Genomic DNA, 16374 nt, shown 5'->3' on the forward strand with positions numbered 1-16374 from the left:
GAAACCCACAGCTCCCACACACCTGCAACACACACGCACACGCTAACACGGGCTCTGAGCTGGAGGCAAGAAGCCTCTGCATGCCCCCTCAGTTCAGCCCTAAGAAGGCCCAGTTTGCCATCCAGTCTCACTCCACTCCCTACACTGGGGTCTTGTCCACCCTGCAATCTGCGGCTGGAGAAATAGATGCGAACAGAGGCAAAAAGGGGAACAAAACCAGTTTCCCTCCCCTCCCTGGCTCCCCAAGCTGAACCACATCCTCCTCCCCACTTAACACCCCCTTCCCCCAACACAGGGCTTTCCCTTTGCTGAGTCACTGAATGAGCGAGTTGGGGGTAGCCGGCGCTGGGGGGCCATGAGGAGGCTGGGGGAGGATGGGGAATACAAGCAGAATGGCTGGAGGAAGAGCCCTGTGGGGGAGTGGAATTTCAGTTGCTAAAATTAGGAGCAGGGGAAGGAGGTGGAAAGAGCAAAATTATGTAACATGGGTTGTCTGTTCTTGGGCAACTGGAGCTCCACACCCAAAGCCAGCCAGGCTGCTGGCTCCATCCGTCTCTGCCCTCTAGCTTGTCAGTTGTATCTCTCTTCCTCCAGGGCCCCAATCCTCATCTCCGCCATTCAGCTGCTGCCCCATCCTAAACCTGAGTTCATCTCTGGGCAGCCCAGGCATGGCCTTCCCTATAAACATTTCCTTTTCCAAGAACCAGTAGTTGAAGTCCTGAGAGGTGGAGGGAGAGTCTGGGATTCCCACGGAGGAGAGAGGGGGGCTCCCTGGAAACTAAGATAGGTAGACCCCACTACCATCGCCCAGGACACAACTGGGAACTTGGCAAAAAGAAAGGACAGGGCTGCAAGGAGAGTACAGACATGTGCTAGTGAGTGCACTGTCTGCATAGTTACACCAGAGCATCTTATCAATCAGAAACTTATCTTTCAGGTTTTGAGCCCAGTTCTCTACAGGAGAATCCCAGGAGTGGAAGTGGAAGGCAGTAGAAGACAGGGAGGGCACGCCTCTGGGAACACGGGAACATGGGTGGGCATGAGATCCTTGAATAAGACAGCCTGAAGTTCGGAAGAGACCAAGGCCTCTGAAGGACCAGGCAGATGTTCAGGGTGCAGGAGGGGGAAGGGCTGGTGAGAAAGATCCTGTGAGAGGAAGCTGCTGTGATTCAGAGAAGAGACTTCAAGCTGTGTGTGACCCTGGCGTCCGGTTCCTCTCACAGGCTGGAGCTTTTCGGAAGTGGCATGCAAAGAGTCCAGGTTTGGCCTTGGGGGGAGTTGGGGTTAGGATCCCTAAGCTGGAGGTTGAGAAGTAAATTACAGAAAACTCTGGTGACCAAATTTGCTCCTCCACCCAGGAGATTTCTCACTGGTTTTTAAGCACATCATTTCCCCTTCTGCAAGAGTTACATAAAACCAAAGCAAAATAAGCCCTGAAACCTGGGCCCACCGGACCACAGTCTTTTCAACGTCCCTTCCTGGTGTCTGGCCCCCAGCCCTGGTGGGGGTTCCCCTGAGATAAGGGCTGTTCACTTTCTCTGACCACATGGTTTCCGCTTCTGTGTCTCTTGTTTCCTAGGCTGATAAAAATACTGAGCCCTAGAGGCCCTGGCTTCCTCTGACCCCTTGGGGCAGGCAGCAGGCATCCTGTCCAGCATGGTGGGGGTAGGGACAGGGGCCAGGGATTCCCAAGGGGTGACTCAGTGCCTGCCATGAAACAGTGGGTAGGTGGAAGTGTATCTCTGCTCTCTAGAGCTGGCACCAGGAGTTGAGTCTCAGTGGAGGATGCATTGGGATTCAATTGGAGGAACAGGCCTGGAAAAGAATAATGAGATTGAAGAAGGTCAGTTTGAGTACTCAGGTTGGGGCAGGTTTGGGTTAAGTTAGGAAAAGGATCTGGGAGGGACTCTGTTCAGTGTAGGTCAACTGAGCATTATGTAGCCCAAAGATAAATTTAAACCCTGCTTCAAGCTTACAATCTAGTGGGGAGGCAGACCCATACCTAATTAACTGATTCAAGGCATGATGAGTAAACTTTAAGATGTTTACAGAAAGAGGGGAGATTAAGTCCATTTGAAAGCATCCAGGGAGCCTCTGAGGAGACAGCATTTGAACTTGCTCTAATGAATGGGTTCACTAGGTGGAGGTGGATGGAAAGGTTCCGTAGGCGAATAACACGTCTTGAGCGAGCCTGACAAGTCAGAAAATGCAGTATGTTCTGGGAAAGGAGCGTCCTGAGGTAGAAGAAGCACAGGTGTGAGGGAACATGTGCTGAAGAAAGGACCACAGAAAGTCAAGGTCAGAGATTGGACTGCATCCTGTGGGCAGTGGTCCAGGTGACGATGAAAAAGAGGGAGAACAGGTGAGTGCTGCAGGAGTACAGACAAGGAGTAAGAAAACGGCCATCATCTTGTGAATTAATACCTACTGTGTGTTAACCAGCCCTTTTCCTAACACCACAAATCCTCTCAACGTCTGTCCAAAAGGTGGGTGGTGGTGGCCAGGCACCTCACTCCTGTAATCACAACACTTTGGGAGGCCAAGGTGGGAGCACTTTGGGAGGATCACTTGAGGCCAGGAGTTCGAGACCAGCCTGGCCAACATGGTGAAACCCCGTCTCTACTAAAAATATAAAAACTAGCTGGGTGTGGTGGTGGGCACCTGTAATCCCAGCTACTCAGGTGTCTGAGACACAAGAATCACTTGAACCCGGGAGGCAGAGGTTGCAGTGAGCTGAGATCATGCCTCTGCTCTCCAGTCTGGGTGACAGAGCAAGACTGTATCCAAAAAAAAAAAAAAAATTATTAAGCACCTATTAGGAGCAGGGCACTGCTTGACAATAGGTATAAATAATAAAGTCACTGCCTTCATAGAACTTGCAGTCTAATGAGACAATATACAAATAATAACTATACATTATAGTTATAATGTATAGGTATGCCTGCTTAGGGTAATAAAGTGCTCAATGAAGGTTTGAGGTACCAGCATGACTCTCAGGTGGAGATTTCCAGAAAGCAGGTCTGGAGCTCAAGAGAAGTTGGGTCTGGAGGAACAGATTTGGGCATCATTCCCTTCCCAGTAAAGGTTGAACCTTTGAGTGGACAGGATCTTCAAGGGAGGGGGCGGAGTGACCAGAAGAGCCCTGAGCATGATCAAAGGAAGAGAACCAATAAAGGAGAGGTTGGGGAGCAGTCAGAGAAGTAGGGCGCGGGGGGCGGGGGATGCCAAGCAGAGACAGGGCAGCCATGTTTGAGGCTTCAAAGAGGTCTAGTAAATGAGGGTTGAAAAGATTGTTGGGTTCAGGAACTAGACGATTACAAATTTTGAGAAAACCGTTTCCATTTAATAGAGGGGCAGAAATCACTTTACATAGGTTGAGGAATGAGTGGGAGGTGAGGAAAAGGAGGTGGTGGGCATGAGGTCAGAATGGTGAACACAGAATAACTGAGAATCATCTCTTAGTTCTACCCACAGATTTTACAGTTGAGGGAAATTTTACCAGTTCCTGAAAAAGTGGTTCGTTAAGGGGGCTAGTCTTTTGAGACATCACACGAAAAGGGAAGGTGAGAGATAGACTGGACATTTGAGGGAGAAATATTTCAAGGAAGGATCTTTTTTGTTGTTTATTTTCAAGAAATAAAATTGAAGGTAAAATGAAGATGCTTAAAGAGACAAAGATAGGCCAGGCGCAGTGGCTCACACCTGTAATCCCAGCACTGTGGGAGGCCAAGGTGGGCAGATCACTTGAGGCCAGGGGTTCAAGACTAGTATGGCCAACATGGCAAAACCGCATCTCTACAAAAGATACAAAAATTAGCCAGGCGTGGTGGCACATGCCTGTGGTCCCAGCTATTCACTGAGGTGGGAGAATCGCTTGAACTCAGGAGGCAGAGGTTGCAGTGAGCCGAGATCACACCACTGCACTCCAGCCTGGGTGACAGAGCGAGACTCAGTCTCAAAAAAAAAAAAAAAAAAGCCCAGGTGCAGTGGCTCACCCTTGTAATCCCAGCGCTTTGGGAGGCTGAGGTGGGCAGACCATAGATATCAGGAGTTCAAAACCAACCTAGCCAACACGGTGAAATGCTGTCTCTACTAAAAATACAAAAATTAGCTGGGCGTGGTGGCACACGCCTGTAACCCCAGCTACTCAGGAGGCTGAGGCAGGAGAATCACTTGAACCCGAGAGGTAGAGGTTGCAGTGAGCCGAGATCGCGCCACTGCACTCCAGCCTGGGCAAAAGAGCAAGCCTATCCCAAAAACAAACAAGAAAGGGAGAGATAGTGAAAACATAAGCAAGAAGTGGGGAGAGAATATAGTAAAGATAGAGAAAGTAGGATAGAGTACAGATAAAAGGATCAGCCTTGGAAACAAGAAAAAGTACTGTGAGTCAGTATGTAAGGAAAGATTAAATATAACAAAATTAAGGAAAAAGAGGGAAGTGAGATCCACACTTGATGGCCTTAAGCTCAATGAAATATTAATAGATGAGAGTGAAGGACATCAGAGGCACGGAGATTTAGAACATCACGCACAGGAGTATAATGGGGAGTCAACAAAGAATGAGTAAAAGTTGTGTCCAAGAACACTGATGACTCTCTGAGATTAGCTGGCCAGGATTAGTTATAGGCCTCTTATGGTGACTCAGCTGTCTACTGCAGTGCTTGGCAGCCTAAGACAAAGCCCCAAGAATGAGACCACTTAGTTTACCCAAGTCAATTTTTGAGACAGAGTTTCACTCTTGTTGCCCAGGCTGGAGTGCAATGGCTCAATCTTGGTTCCCTGCAACCTCTGCCTCCCGGGTTCAAGCGATTCTCCTCCCTCAGCCTCCAGAGTAGCTGGGATTACAGTTGCCCACCATCACGCCCAGCTAATTTTTGTATTTTTAGTGGAGATGGGGCTTCACCACATTGGCTGGGCTGGTCTCGAACTCCTGACCTCAGGTGATCCGCCCACCTTGGCCTCCCAAAGTGCTGGGATTACAGGTGTGAGCTACGGTGCCCGGCGGTAAGAGATTCTAAAATGCAGACAACGTGGAGTTGAAATTGTTGACCATGCAGTACATGTTAAATCAACAAGCAAAACCAGGAAAGCAGAAGCAGCCAGAAGTCTTGGTAAGAATAAAGAACTGATTCAAGGGGAGGCAGAGAGTGGGAGATGTGAAAAGTGAGTGGTTGTGTTGAGAAGGGTAATTCAGAGATCAAGATCTTGAAGGCATAATTCTTCCAAGTGATGCTGGGGTTTGAGGTACAACCTTACTCCTGGGTGGCTAAAATGGAGGAGGGAAGAAGAGGCTGTAAAACCAGTAACTTGAGAAACTTGGAGAATTGAGAGGCCAGACTGTAAGACTCATCTGATCTGTGTGGCTTCTTTTTTTATTTTTATTTTTTTCCTCTGAGACGGAGTCTCGCTCTGTCACCCAGGCTGGAGTGCAGTGGCGTGATCTGGGCTCACTGCAAGATCCGCCTCCCGGGTTAATGCCATTCTCTCGCCCCAGCCTCCCGAGTAGCTGGGACTACAGGCGCCCGCCACCACGCCCAGCTAATTTTGTTTTTGTATTTTTAGTAGAGACGGGGTTTCACCTTGTTAGCCAGGATGGTCTCGATCTCCTGACCTCATGATCCACCCGCCTCAGCCTCCCAAAGTGCTGGGATTACAAGTGTGAGCCACTGCACCCAGCCGATCTTCGTGGCTTTTAAAGTCACTAAAGATGGTGGTAGGAGGCCGGGTGCAGTGGGTCATGCCTGTAATCCCAGCACTTTGGGAGGCTGAGGCGGGTGGATTGCTTGAGCTCAGGAGTTCAAGACCAGCCTAGGCAACATAGCAAAACCCTATCTCTGAAAAAAAAAAAAAATACAAAAATTAGCCGGGCATGGTGGTGTGCGCCTGTAGTCCTAGCTACTCAGGAGGCTGACGTGGGAGGATCACTTGAGCCCAGGAGGTCGAGGCTGCAGTGAGCCAAGATCATGCCACTGCACTCCAGCCTGGGTGACAGAGCAATACCTTGTCTCAAAAAACAAACAAACAAGGATGGTGGTAGGGATAAGATGTGGAGAAAGACTGAGCTAGTTATACAAGTTGTTAAGAGCATAATAAAGATTTCGATGGATAAGATTGTGCTGTGAAGACAGGAAGAGCATGGCAAATGCAAAAGGCACGTGCTTTGGGAGATGAGGAGGAGTTTATCAGTGGTCTGGGGGAGAGAAAATAATGACCCCTCTCTTCTGCCTTCATTCCTCTAGTGATGGAGGTCGAAGAAAGAGCAACCTTCACCACAGAGAGGAGTAGCATCATTAGGGGAAAGCCAGGTTTTAGAATGCCCAGAGGAAAATGCTTTCAAACATAGAAGACAGGATTTGAAAATGTGAAGAGTTCCACCAAATATTGTGAAATGGATTGGTAGAAGGGTCCTTGTGGGGTAGGGAATTGAATCCAGGGAGGTTAAATCCCAGTGGGAATTCAGAAGACTAAGTCTGGAGAGTTTAGCTTCTAGGAGCAGGAGGTTGTTGCCTCTGGAATTCAGAATGGAAGATGCACTGCATCCATTGTGAGGGGAAACAAATGCCTCAAAGGGGTCTTATAGGGATGCGCAAGATAAGTTCCATGGCTTTAAACACCATCTTCATGCTGACCATGCCCAGGTTTCTTTCTCTAGCTTGGACCTTGCCCCTGAAATCCAGATGTGTATCTGCCCAGTGACATCTCTACTTGCATGTCTAATAGACTTAGACTTACCACACCCAAAATAGAATTTTTTAGTTTTTCCATCCATCAGAATCCTGCTTCTCTCCCAGTATCTACATCTCCCACCCATCAATCCATCATCTAGTCCTGTTGTTTCTACCCTTGGAATGTATAATATATCCCAAATTTGTCTACTTCTCTCCATCTCCATGGCTGCCACTATTTTCTCTTCACCATCAATGCCACTGCCACCTGTCTCCTACCAGCCAGCCTAAACACAGGAGCCACGGTGATCTTTTAAAAACAAGTCCAGGCCGGGCGCGTTGGCTATGCCTATAATCCCAGCACTTTGGGAGGCTGAGGTGGGTGGATCACGAGGTCAGGAGTTCAAGACCAGCCTGCCCAACATGATGAAACCCCATCTCTACTAAAAATACCAAAATTAGCCAGGCACGGTGGCGCTCGCCTGTAATCCCAGCTACTCGGGGGGCCGAGGCAAGAGAATCGCTTGAACCTGGGAGGTGGAAGTTGCAGTGAGCCAAGATCATGCCGTAGCACTCCAACCTGGGCAACAGAGCGAGACTCCATCTCAAAAAAAAAAAAAAGTCCAGGCGAGGCTCAGTGGCTCATGCCTGTAATCCCAACACTTTGCGAGGCTAAGGTGCAAGGATTGCCTGAGGCCAAGAGTTCAAGGCTGCAGTGAGCTATGATGGTGCCATTGCATTCCAACCTGGGCAAAAAAGTGAGACTCCATCTCTTAGAAAAAAAAAACCAGGCCGGGTGCAGTGGCACATGTCTGTAATTCCAGCACTTTGGGAGGCTGAGGCAGGCAGATCACTTGAGGTCAGGAGTTCAAGACCAGCCTGGCCAACATGGTGTACTTTCTGTACTAAAAGTACAAAAATTAGCCAGGCATGGTGACATGCACCTATAATCCCAGCTACTTGGGAGACTGACATAGGTGGATCGCTTAAACCTGGGAGGCAGAGGTTGCAGTGAGCCGAGATTGTGCCACTGCACTCCAGCCTGGGTGACAGAGCGAGATTCTGTCTTAAAAGAAAAAAAAAAAAGGCTGGGTGCGGTGTCTCACACCTGTAATCCCAGCACTTTGGAAGGCCGACGCAAGTGGATCACCTGAGGTCAGGAGTTCGAGACCAGCCTGGCCAAGATGGTGTACTTTCTCTACTAAAAGTACAAAAATTAGCCAGGCATGGTGGCGTGCACCTATAATCCCAGCTACTCAGGAGGCTAAGACAGGAGAATCGTTTGAACCCGGGCAGCGGAGGTTGCAGTGAGCTGAGATTACGCCATTGCACTCCAGCCTGGGCAACAGAGTGAGACTCCGTCTCCAAAAAAAAGAAAGAAAAAAATCCAGGGCCAGTGTGGTGACTCATGCCTGTAATCCCAAAACTTTGGGAGGCTGGCCCAGCATGGTGGCTCACACCTGTAATCCCAAAACTTTGGGAGGCTGAGGCAGGCGGATCACCTGAGGTCAGGAGTTTGAGATCAGCCTGACTAACATGGTGAAACCCCATCTCTACTAAATACAAAAAATTAGCCGGGAATGGTGGCATGCACCTGTAATCCCAGCTACTTGGGAGGCTGAAGCAGGAGAATCGTTTGAACCCAGGAGGCAGAGGTTGCAGTGAGCTGAGATCAGTCATTGCACTCCAGCCTGGGCAACAAGAGTGAAACCGCCTCTCAAACAAACAAACAAAAACTTTGGGAGGCCAAGATGGGCAGATCACTTGAAACCAGGAGTTCGAGACCAGCCTGAGCAGCATAGACCCTGTCTCAACAAAAATTTTAAAATATTTTTTAAAATTAGCCAGGCACAGTGGCACACACACCTGTAGTCCTAGATACTTGAGAAGCTGAGGTGGAAGGATGACTTGAGCCCATGGTTTTGAGGTTGCAGTGGGCTATGATGGTGCCACTGCACTCCAGCCTAGGCCACAGAGCAAGACACCATGTCAAAAGAAAAAAAAATCCAATCACCTCTGCTCACCTCCCTCCTCTCTCTCTCTCTCTCTCTCTCCCTCCCCCTCTCTCCCCTGCAACACACACACACACACACACACACACACACACACACACACACACACACACACACACTCTGACGACCTTTAAAGGCTTCCTGTGGCTGGATGAAATCTAGAGGCTTTACCCTTCTTGCATGGCCCTGCATGACCTGGCCCCTGCCCTCCTCTCTGACCTCATCTCCCACCCCCCTCCCAGCCTCTCTCTCTGCTCCAGCCACACTGGCCTTCTGTTTGTCTTCAACACCCCCAGCTTGGTTCTGCCTTCCAGCCTTTGCAGTAGCTGCTCCCTTTACCTGAAATGCTTTGCTCCCAAACTTTTACCTGGTCACTATTTTTTGTCATTTGGGTCTCAGCTCCAGTGCCACCCAAACACTCAAAGAGGATTTTGCTGACTACTGTATTTAAAAGTAGCTCCCTGCCACTCTTACAACATCAGCCTGTCTTATTTTCTCATAGTACCAATTTCTTCTTCAGTTTCTTTCTTTTCCGTCTGGCCTCACTGGAATACAAGCTCCACAGGTGCTGGTACCTTCTCTGATCCCTTTGCCTCCATGTCCCTCCTGCCTTAGAACAATGCCCAGCATGTGGTAGGCACGCAGATACTCACTAAATGGAGGAATGGATGAATAATTCATAAAGCAGGATAAAGTTCAACTTTAGGCTTGTGGCTCAGATTGGACTTAATTTAGAGTCAGATTTAAGTTTAGTGTTAGGAGTGGTGGTAAACTGGTTTCAAGATTAGCCCTAGAAACAGGGTTGGGTTGGGGTAGAGGATAAGTTTTATTTAGGGGGTTATTAATTGGGATGTGTTTAGATTTGAGGTTAGGGTTACAGTTGGGGTTGAGTTTGAGTTGTGATTTGGGTTGAGGTTAAATTTGGGTTAGGGTTGATGTTGGTATTAAATCCCAATTCAGGTTTTGAGGCTAAGTTCAAGTTTGAAGCTAATGTCATTTCAGTCTCATTTGGAGGCTTCAGAGATTTCACTAGTTTCTCCACAAAGACCACTATAAAGACTGTATTTCCCTGAGTCTGGGGCACAAGACTCCAGTCATCAGCTCTCCCACCCAGGGAAAGTCCCAAACCAACTGCTGGCCTGCCCAAGAAAGAAACCAAATTCATACAACCTCCGAAACTGAGATTGAAACCAAGATTGGCCCATCTCAAGGAGCATCCTTCACATATCTCACATGCACGTGACACTGAGCCTCAGCCCAGTCTTACCCTTCCTTCCTCTGTGTCTCTCATGTCTCCCCATCACCCTTCTTGCCTTCCCTTTTTTGTCTTTCAATGTCCCATTCTTCCTGTTTAATTTAAATTTCTCTGTGTCTCACTGTTAATTGCAATACCTTTTTTCATTTGTTTGTTTTGTCTTGTTTTGTTTTTTGGTTTGTTTGTTTGAAATGGAGTCTCACTTTGTTGCCCAGGCTGGAGGGCAGTGGCACGATCTCGGCTCACTGCAACCTCCACCTCCTGGGTTCAAGCAGTTCTCCTGCCTCAGCTTCCCTAGTAGCTAGGATTACAGGCGCGTGCCACCATGCTCGGCTAATTTTTTGTATTTTTAGCAGTGATGGAGTTTCACCGTATTAGCCAGGATTGTCTCTATCTCCTGACCTTGTGATCTGCTCGCCTCAGCCTCCCAAAGTGCTGGGATGACAGGCATGTGCCACTGCTCCCGGCCTTGTAATAACATTTTATATTTTAATATAGCTCAGCTGGGGTCTCAGTCCATCAGCTCATACCATTAGAGAAGCAGAAAGAGACAACAGGAAGCAAAAAGGACCCTGAGACAAAGGGCAACACAGAGAAAAAGAAAGGAGCAGGGGCTAAAAGGGAAACCAACACTGACACAAGAGATAATAAGGTTAAAAGAATGAGAAGAAGGTTGGGCGCAGTGGCTCACACCCATAATCCCAGCACTTTGGGAGGCCAAGGCTGGTGGATCACCTGTGGTCAGGAATTCAAGACCAACCTGGCCAACATGGTAAGACCCCGTCTCTACTAAAAATACAAACAAAAATTTGGCGGGCTTGGTGGCGTGTGCCTGTAATCCCAGCTACTCGGGAGGCTGAGGCAGGAGAATAGCTTGAACCTGGGAGGCAGAGGTTGCAGTGAGCCAAGATCGTGCCACTGCACTCCAGCCTGGGCGACAGTGAGAACCTGTCTCAAAAAAAAAAAAAAAAAAAAAAGGAAAAGAAATTTTCTGACCTATCTCATCTGATAGTAGGTTATAAGACCCTCATTCCAGAAGAGGTTCTGCCCTATACCTGGGAGGAAGGAATGCTGTACAGGGAGACCAAGAAGAATATGGCCAGGCCTTGCTGGGATCCCCCCAGTCCCAGTCTATGACCATTAGATGATACTCCTTTTGTTCAATTACATTTCTGCACAGCTGTTCATTCTTCATCAAATCTAAGCATAAAAATAGTTTTCCCCTGGGTCCTTGGGTCTTCATTTCTGAAGGCTCCCATGTCACCTAAAACTTTGATTAAATAAATGTATTACGCTTTTCTCTTGTTAATCTGTCTTTTGTTATAGGAGTATTGGCCATAACCCTTATGATGGGTCAGGAAGGGATCACCCCTTTCTGCCCCTACAGAAATAATAGCTAAGACTAGTAAAGCATAAAAGGCAAAGGGGCAGGTCCTCGAGTAGAGAAGGAGAACAGGAGAAATAGCTCATACACACCCAGCATGTTACTTACATGTCCCTCCATGTTACACCAAGACCCCTCAGGGACCTTGTGCCTGGGGAGAGAAGTGGTCTGCCCCATGCAACAGTGGGCTTTACCCCGGGTCACCACCAGCCCCAGCTCCAACCCCTCTAACACGCTCCAAGTAAAATCACATCAGTAGCAGTAATAATATTTGAGGTGACAAGTTGGTATTATCTCAAACTTAGGAAAAGTGAATAAAGTCATCTTTAGAAACTGCTTTTTTTAAACCTTGTAACTTGCAAGCTAAGTGAAAATGGGCTCATGTATGAGAATGTTCGTGTTAGACATTTTTTGTGTTAGACAAAAACTAGAAACAAACTAAATCCCCATCAACAGAATATATTAGAATATATTGATACAATAGAATATTACATCACAATTTTTTTAAAAAACATTACTGATACATACAACCACGTGTATGAATCTCACAAACATAATGCTGACTGAAAGAAGTCAAACAGAAATGAGTGCATTCTGTGTGATTTCATTTATATGATGCCCCAAACCAGGAGGAAATAATCTATGGTGATAAAAGTGAGAGAGTGGTTGGTTATCTTTGGAGGGTATCAGCAGGGAGGGGGCATGAGGGAACCTGCTGGGGACCTGAAAATACGTGGAGCTGGATGGTGGCTACATACAGATGGAAAAATTCATCAGCTGTACACTTAAGAGGTGTCCACCTCATACCTAAGTTACATATCAATAAAAAGGAAAAAAATTCTGGAAACTTTTTTTTTTTTTTGAGACAGAGTCTTGCTCTGTCCCCCAGGCTGGAATACAGTGGTGCGATCTTGACTCACTGCAGCCTCCGCCTCCCAGGTTCAAATAATTCTCCAGCCTCAGCCTCCCAAGTAGCTGGGACTAGAGATGCGCACCAGCACGCCTGGCTATATAGAGATGGGGTTTCACCATGTTGGCCAGCTGGTCTCAAACTCCTGACCTCAAGTAATCTGCCCACCTCAGACTCCCAACGTGCCAGGATTACAGGTGTGAGCCACTGCACCGGGCCAGGAACAGTTTTAAAATAATGTATTGGCTCTGCAAATGCAGCTTCAGAACAAGTCCCTTAGCTGTCCCCACCCCACCCTAAGTCACTACCCTTAAGCCTCACCCATGTGGAATTCTGAAACTTCCTTTGCAGAAAACTTTGGAAGGTGTCTGCCACATTGATCCTGGAATGTGTGTTTATTTGGGGTTATATAAATCTGTTCTGTGGAAGCCACCTGAAGTCAGGAAGAGATGGAGGGCATCCTTCAGGAGTGAGATGAGACCTCATCATACTTGACTGTCCAGCATCATCTCTGAGTAAGGGGACCAAAAAATTTATCTTCCAAACTAGGACACTTTCAAGAGTGGAAGGGGGATCCATTAATATTTTCACCTGGACAAGAGGCAAACATCAGAATATCCCCGATGAAGGGGATATATAATGGACCTTCTTGATGTGAAACCTGCCAGATGGGCTGGAAAGTCCGTATACTGGGACAAGTATGATTTGAGTTGTTTGGGACAAGGACAGGGGTACAAGAGAAGGAAATGGGCAAAGAGAGAAGCCTGTACTCAGCCAAGGGTGCAGAGATGTTATATATGATTGCTCTTCAGGGAACCGGGCCTCCAGCTCACACCCCAGCTGCTCAACCGCCTCCTCTCTGAATTGACTGTCCCTTCTTTGGAACTCTAGGCCTGACCCCACTCCCTGGCCCTCCCAGCCCACGATTCCCCTGACCCAACTCCCTTTCCCAGAACTCAGTCGCCTGAACCCCCAGCCTGTGGTTCTCTCCTAGGCCTCAGCCTTTCCTGCCTTTGACTGAAACAGCAGTATCTTCTAAGCCCTGGGGGCTTCCCCGGGCCCCAGCCCCGACCTAGAACCCGCCCGCCGCCTGCCACGCTGCCACTGCCGCTTCCTCTATAAAGGGACCTGAGCGTCCGGGCCCAGGGGCTCCGCACAGCAGGTGAGGCTCTCCTGCCCCATCTCCTTGGGCTGCCCGTGCTTCGTGCTTTGGACTACCGCCCCGCAGTGTCCTGCCCTCTGCCTGGGCCTCGGTCCCTCCTGCACCTGCTGCCTGGATCCCCGGCCTGCCTGGGCCTGGGCCTTGGTGGGTTTGGTTTTGGTTTCCTTCTCTGTCTCTGACTCTGCATCTGTCAGTCTCATTGTCTCTGTCACACATTCTCTGTTTCTGCCATGATTCCTCTCTGTTCCCTTCCTGTCTCTCTCTGTCTCCCTCTGCTCACCTTGGGGTTTCTCTGACTGCATCTTGTCCCCTTCTCTGTCGATCTCTCTCTCGGGGGTCGGGGGGTGCTGTCTCCCAGGGCGGGAGGTCTGTCTTCTGCCGCGTGCCCCGCCCCGCTCACTGTCTCTCTCTCTCTTTCTCTGCAGGTTCTCCCCATGACACCACCTGAACGTCTCTTCCTCCCAAGGGTGCGTGGCACCACCCTACACCTCCTCCTTCTGGGGCTGCTGCTGGTTCTGCAGCCTGGGGCCCAGGTGAGGCAGCAGGAGAATGGGGGCTGCTAGGGTGGCTCAGCCAAACCTTGAGCCCTAGAGCCCCCCTCAACTCTGTTCTCCCCTAGGGGCTCCCTGGTGTTGGCCTCACACCTTCAGCTGCCCAGACTGCCCATCAGCACCCCAAGATGCATCTTGCCCACAGCACCCTCAAACCTGCTGCTCACCTCATTGGTAAACATCCACCTGACCTCCCAGACATGTCCCCACCAGCTCTCCTCCTACCCCGCCTCAGGAACCCAAGCATCCACCCCTCTCCCCCAACTTCCCCCACGCTAAAAAAAACAGAGGGAGCCCACTCCTATGCCTCCCCCTGCCATCCCCCAGGAACTCAGTTGTTCAGTGCCCACTTCCTCAGGGATTGAGACCTCTGATCCAGACCCCTGATCTCCCACCCCCATCCCCTATGGCTCTTCCTAGGAGACCCCAGCAAGCAGAACTCACTGCTCTGGAGAGCAAACACGGACCGTGCCTTCCTCCAGGATGGTTTCTCCTTGAGCAACAATTCTCTCCTGGTCCCCACCAGTGGCATCTACTTCGTCTACTCCCAGGTGGTCTTCTCTGGGAAAGCCTACTCTCCCAAGGCCACCTCCTCCCCACTCTACCTGGCCCATGAGGTCCAGCTCTTCTCCTCCCAGTACCCCTTCCATGTGCCTCTCCTCAGCTCCCAGAAGATGGTGTATCCAGGGCTGCAGGAACCCTGGCTGCACTCGATGTACCATGGGGCTGCGTTCCAGCTCACCCAGGGAGACCAGCTATCCACCCACACAGATGGCATCCCCCACCTAGTCCTCAGCCCTAGTACTGTCTTCTTTGGAGCCTTCGCTCTGTAGAACTTGGAAAAATCCAGAAAGAAAAAATAATTGATTTCAAGACCTTCTCCCCATTCTGCCTCCATTCTGACCATTTCAGGGGTCACCACCACCTCTCCTTTGGCCATTCCAACAGCTCAAGTCTTCCCTGATCAAGTCACCGGAGCTTTCAAAGAAGGAATTCTAGGCATCCCAGGGGACCACACCTCCCTGAACCATCCCTGATGTCTGTCTGGCTGAGGATTTCAAGCCTGCCTAGGAATTCCCAGCCCAAAGCTGTTGGTCTGTCCCACCAGCTAGGTGGGGCCTAGATCCACACACGGAGGAAGAGCAGGCACATGGAGGAGCTTGGGGGATGACTAGAGGCAGGGAGGGGACTATTTATGAAGGCAAAAAAATTAAATTATTTATTTATGGAGGATGGAGAGAGGGGAATAATAGAAGAACATCCAAGGAGAAACAGAGACAGGCCCAAGAGATGAAGAGTGAGAGGGCATGCGCATAAGGCTGACCAAGAGAGAAAGAAGTAGGCATGAGGGATCACAGGGCCCCAGAAGGCAGGGAAAGGCTCTGAAAGCCAGCTGCCGACCAGAGCCCCACACGGAGGCATCTGCACCCTCGATGAAGCCCAATAAATCTCTTTTCTCTGAAATGCTGTCTGCTTGTGTGTGTGTGTCTGGGAGTGAGAACTTCCCAGTCTATCTAAGGAATGGAGGGAGGGACAGAGGGCTCAAAGGGAGCAAGAGCTGTGGGGAGAACAAAAGGATAAGGGCTCAGAGAGCTTCAGGGATATGTGATGGACTCACCAGGTGAGGCCGCCAGACTGCTGCAGGGGAAGCAAAGGAGAAGCTGAGAAGACGAAGGAAAAGTCAGGGTCTGGAGGGGCGGGGGTCAGGGAGCTCCTGGGAGATATGGCCACATGTAGCAGCTCTGAGGAATGGGTTAAAGGAGACCTCTGGGGAGATGTGACCACAGCAATGGGTAGGAGAATGTCCAGGGCTATGGAAGTCGAGTATGGGGACCCTCCCTTAACGAAGACAGGGCCATGTAGAGGGCCCCAGGGAGTGAAAGAGCCTCCAGGACCTCCAGGTATGGAATACAGGGGACGTTTAAGAAGACATGGCCACACACTGGGGCCCTGAGAAGTGAGAGCTTCATGAAAAATATCAGGGACCCCAGAGTTCCTTGGAAGCCAAGACTGAAACCAGCATTATGAGTCTCTGGGTCAGAATGAAAGAAGAAGGCCTGCCCCAGTGGGGTCTGTGAATTCCCGGGGGTGATTTCACTCCCCGGGGCTGTCCCAGGCTTGTCCCTGCTACCCCCACCCAGCCTTTCCTGAGGCCTCAAGCCTGCCACCAAGCCCCCAGCTCCTTCTCCCCGCAGGGACCCAAACACAGGCCTCAGGACTCAACACAGCTTTTCCCTCCAACCCCGTTTTCTCTCCCTCAAGGACTCAGCTTTCTGAAGCCCCTCCCAGTTCTAGTTCTATCTTTTTCCTGCATCCTGTCTGGAAGTTAGAAGGAAACAGACCACAGACCTGGTCCCCAAAAGAAATGGAGGCAATAGGTTTTGAGGGGCATGGGGACGGGGTTCAGCCTCCAGGGTCCTACACACAAATCAGTC

The 16374-nt window shown here is 49.7% G+C and overlaps 1 protein-coding gene across 3 annotated transcripts; it reads left to right on the top strand.

Annotated features, from left to right (window-relative positions):
• The first annotated feature begins 37 nt into the window (after nt 1-37).
• Nucleotides 38-15403, top strand: LTA (lymphotoxin alpha). 3 transcript variants are annotated; one of them, XM_063707100.1, is made up of 6 exons: nt 38-2362; nt 12578-12741; nt 13221-13532; nt 13814-13921; nt 14008-14113; nt 14360-15403. In XM_063707100.1, the coding sequence occupies exons 4-6, from the start codon at nt 13823-13825 to the stop codon at nt 14770-14772; spliced, it is 618 nt and encodes a 205-aa protein (XP_063563170.1). In that variant the 5' UTR covers nt 38-2362; nt 12578-12741; nt 13221-13532; nt 13814-13822; the 3' UTR covers nt 14773-15403. The 3 variants fall into 3 exon arrangements, with proteins under 3 accessions (XP_063563170.1, XP_063563171.1, XP_063563172.1); XM_063707101.1 differs by having other exon boundaries at nt 13221-13388; nt 14360-15399; XM_063707102.1 differs by lacking the exons at nt 38-2362; nt 12578-12741; nt 13221-13532 and having other exon boundaries at nt 13741-13921; nt 14360-15375.
• The last annotated feature ends 971 nt before the right edge of the window (nt 15404-16374 follow it).

Source organism: Gorilla gorilla, chromosome 5, assembly GCF_029281585.2.
Source record: "Gorilla gorilla gorilla isolate KB3781 chromosome 5, NHGRI_mGorGor1-v2.1_pri, whole genome shotgun sequence".
Taxonomy (NCBI): Eukaryota; Metazoa; Chordata; class Mammalia; order Primates; family Hominidae; genus Gorilla; species Gorilla gorilla.

What these genes read in the sequence shown, in the direction of transcription:
- LTA (XM_063707100.1), top strand. Translation starts at nt 13,823, where the DNA reads ATGACACCACCTGAACGTCTCTTCCTCCCAAGGGTGCGTGGCACCACC. An exon ending in TTCTGCAGCCTGGGGCCCAG is followed by an intron (nt 13,922 to 14,007) that starts GTGAGGCAGCAG and finishes GTTCTCCCCTAG; the next exon opens with GGGCTCCCTGGTGTTGGCCT. An exon ending in ACCTGCTGCTCACCTCATTG is followed by an intron (nt 14,114 to 14,359) that starts GTAAACATCCAC and finishes GGCTCTTCCTAG; the next exon opens with GAGACCCCAGCAAGCAGAAC.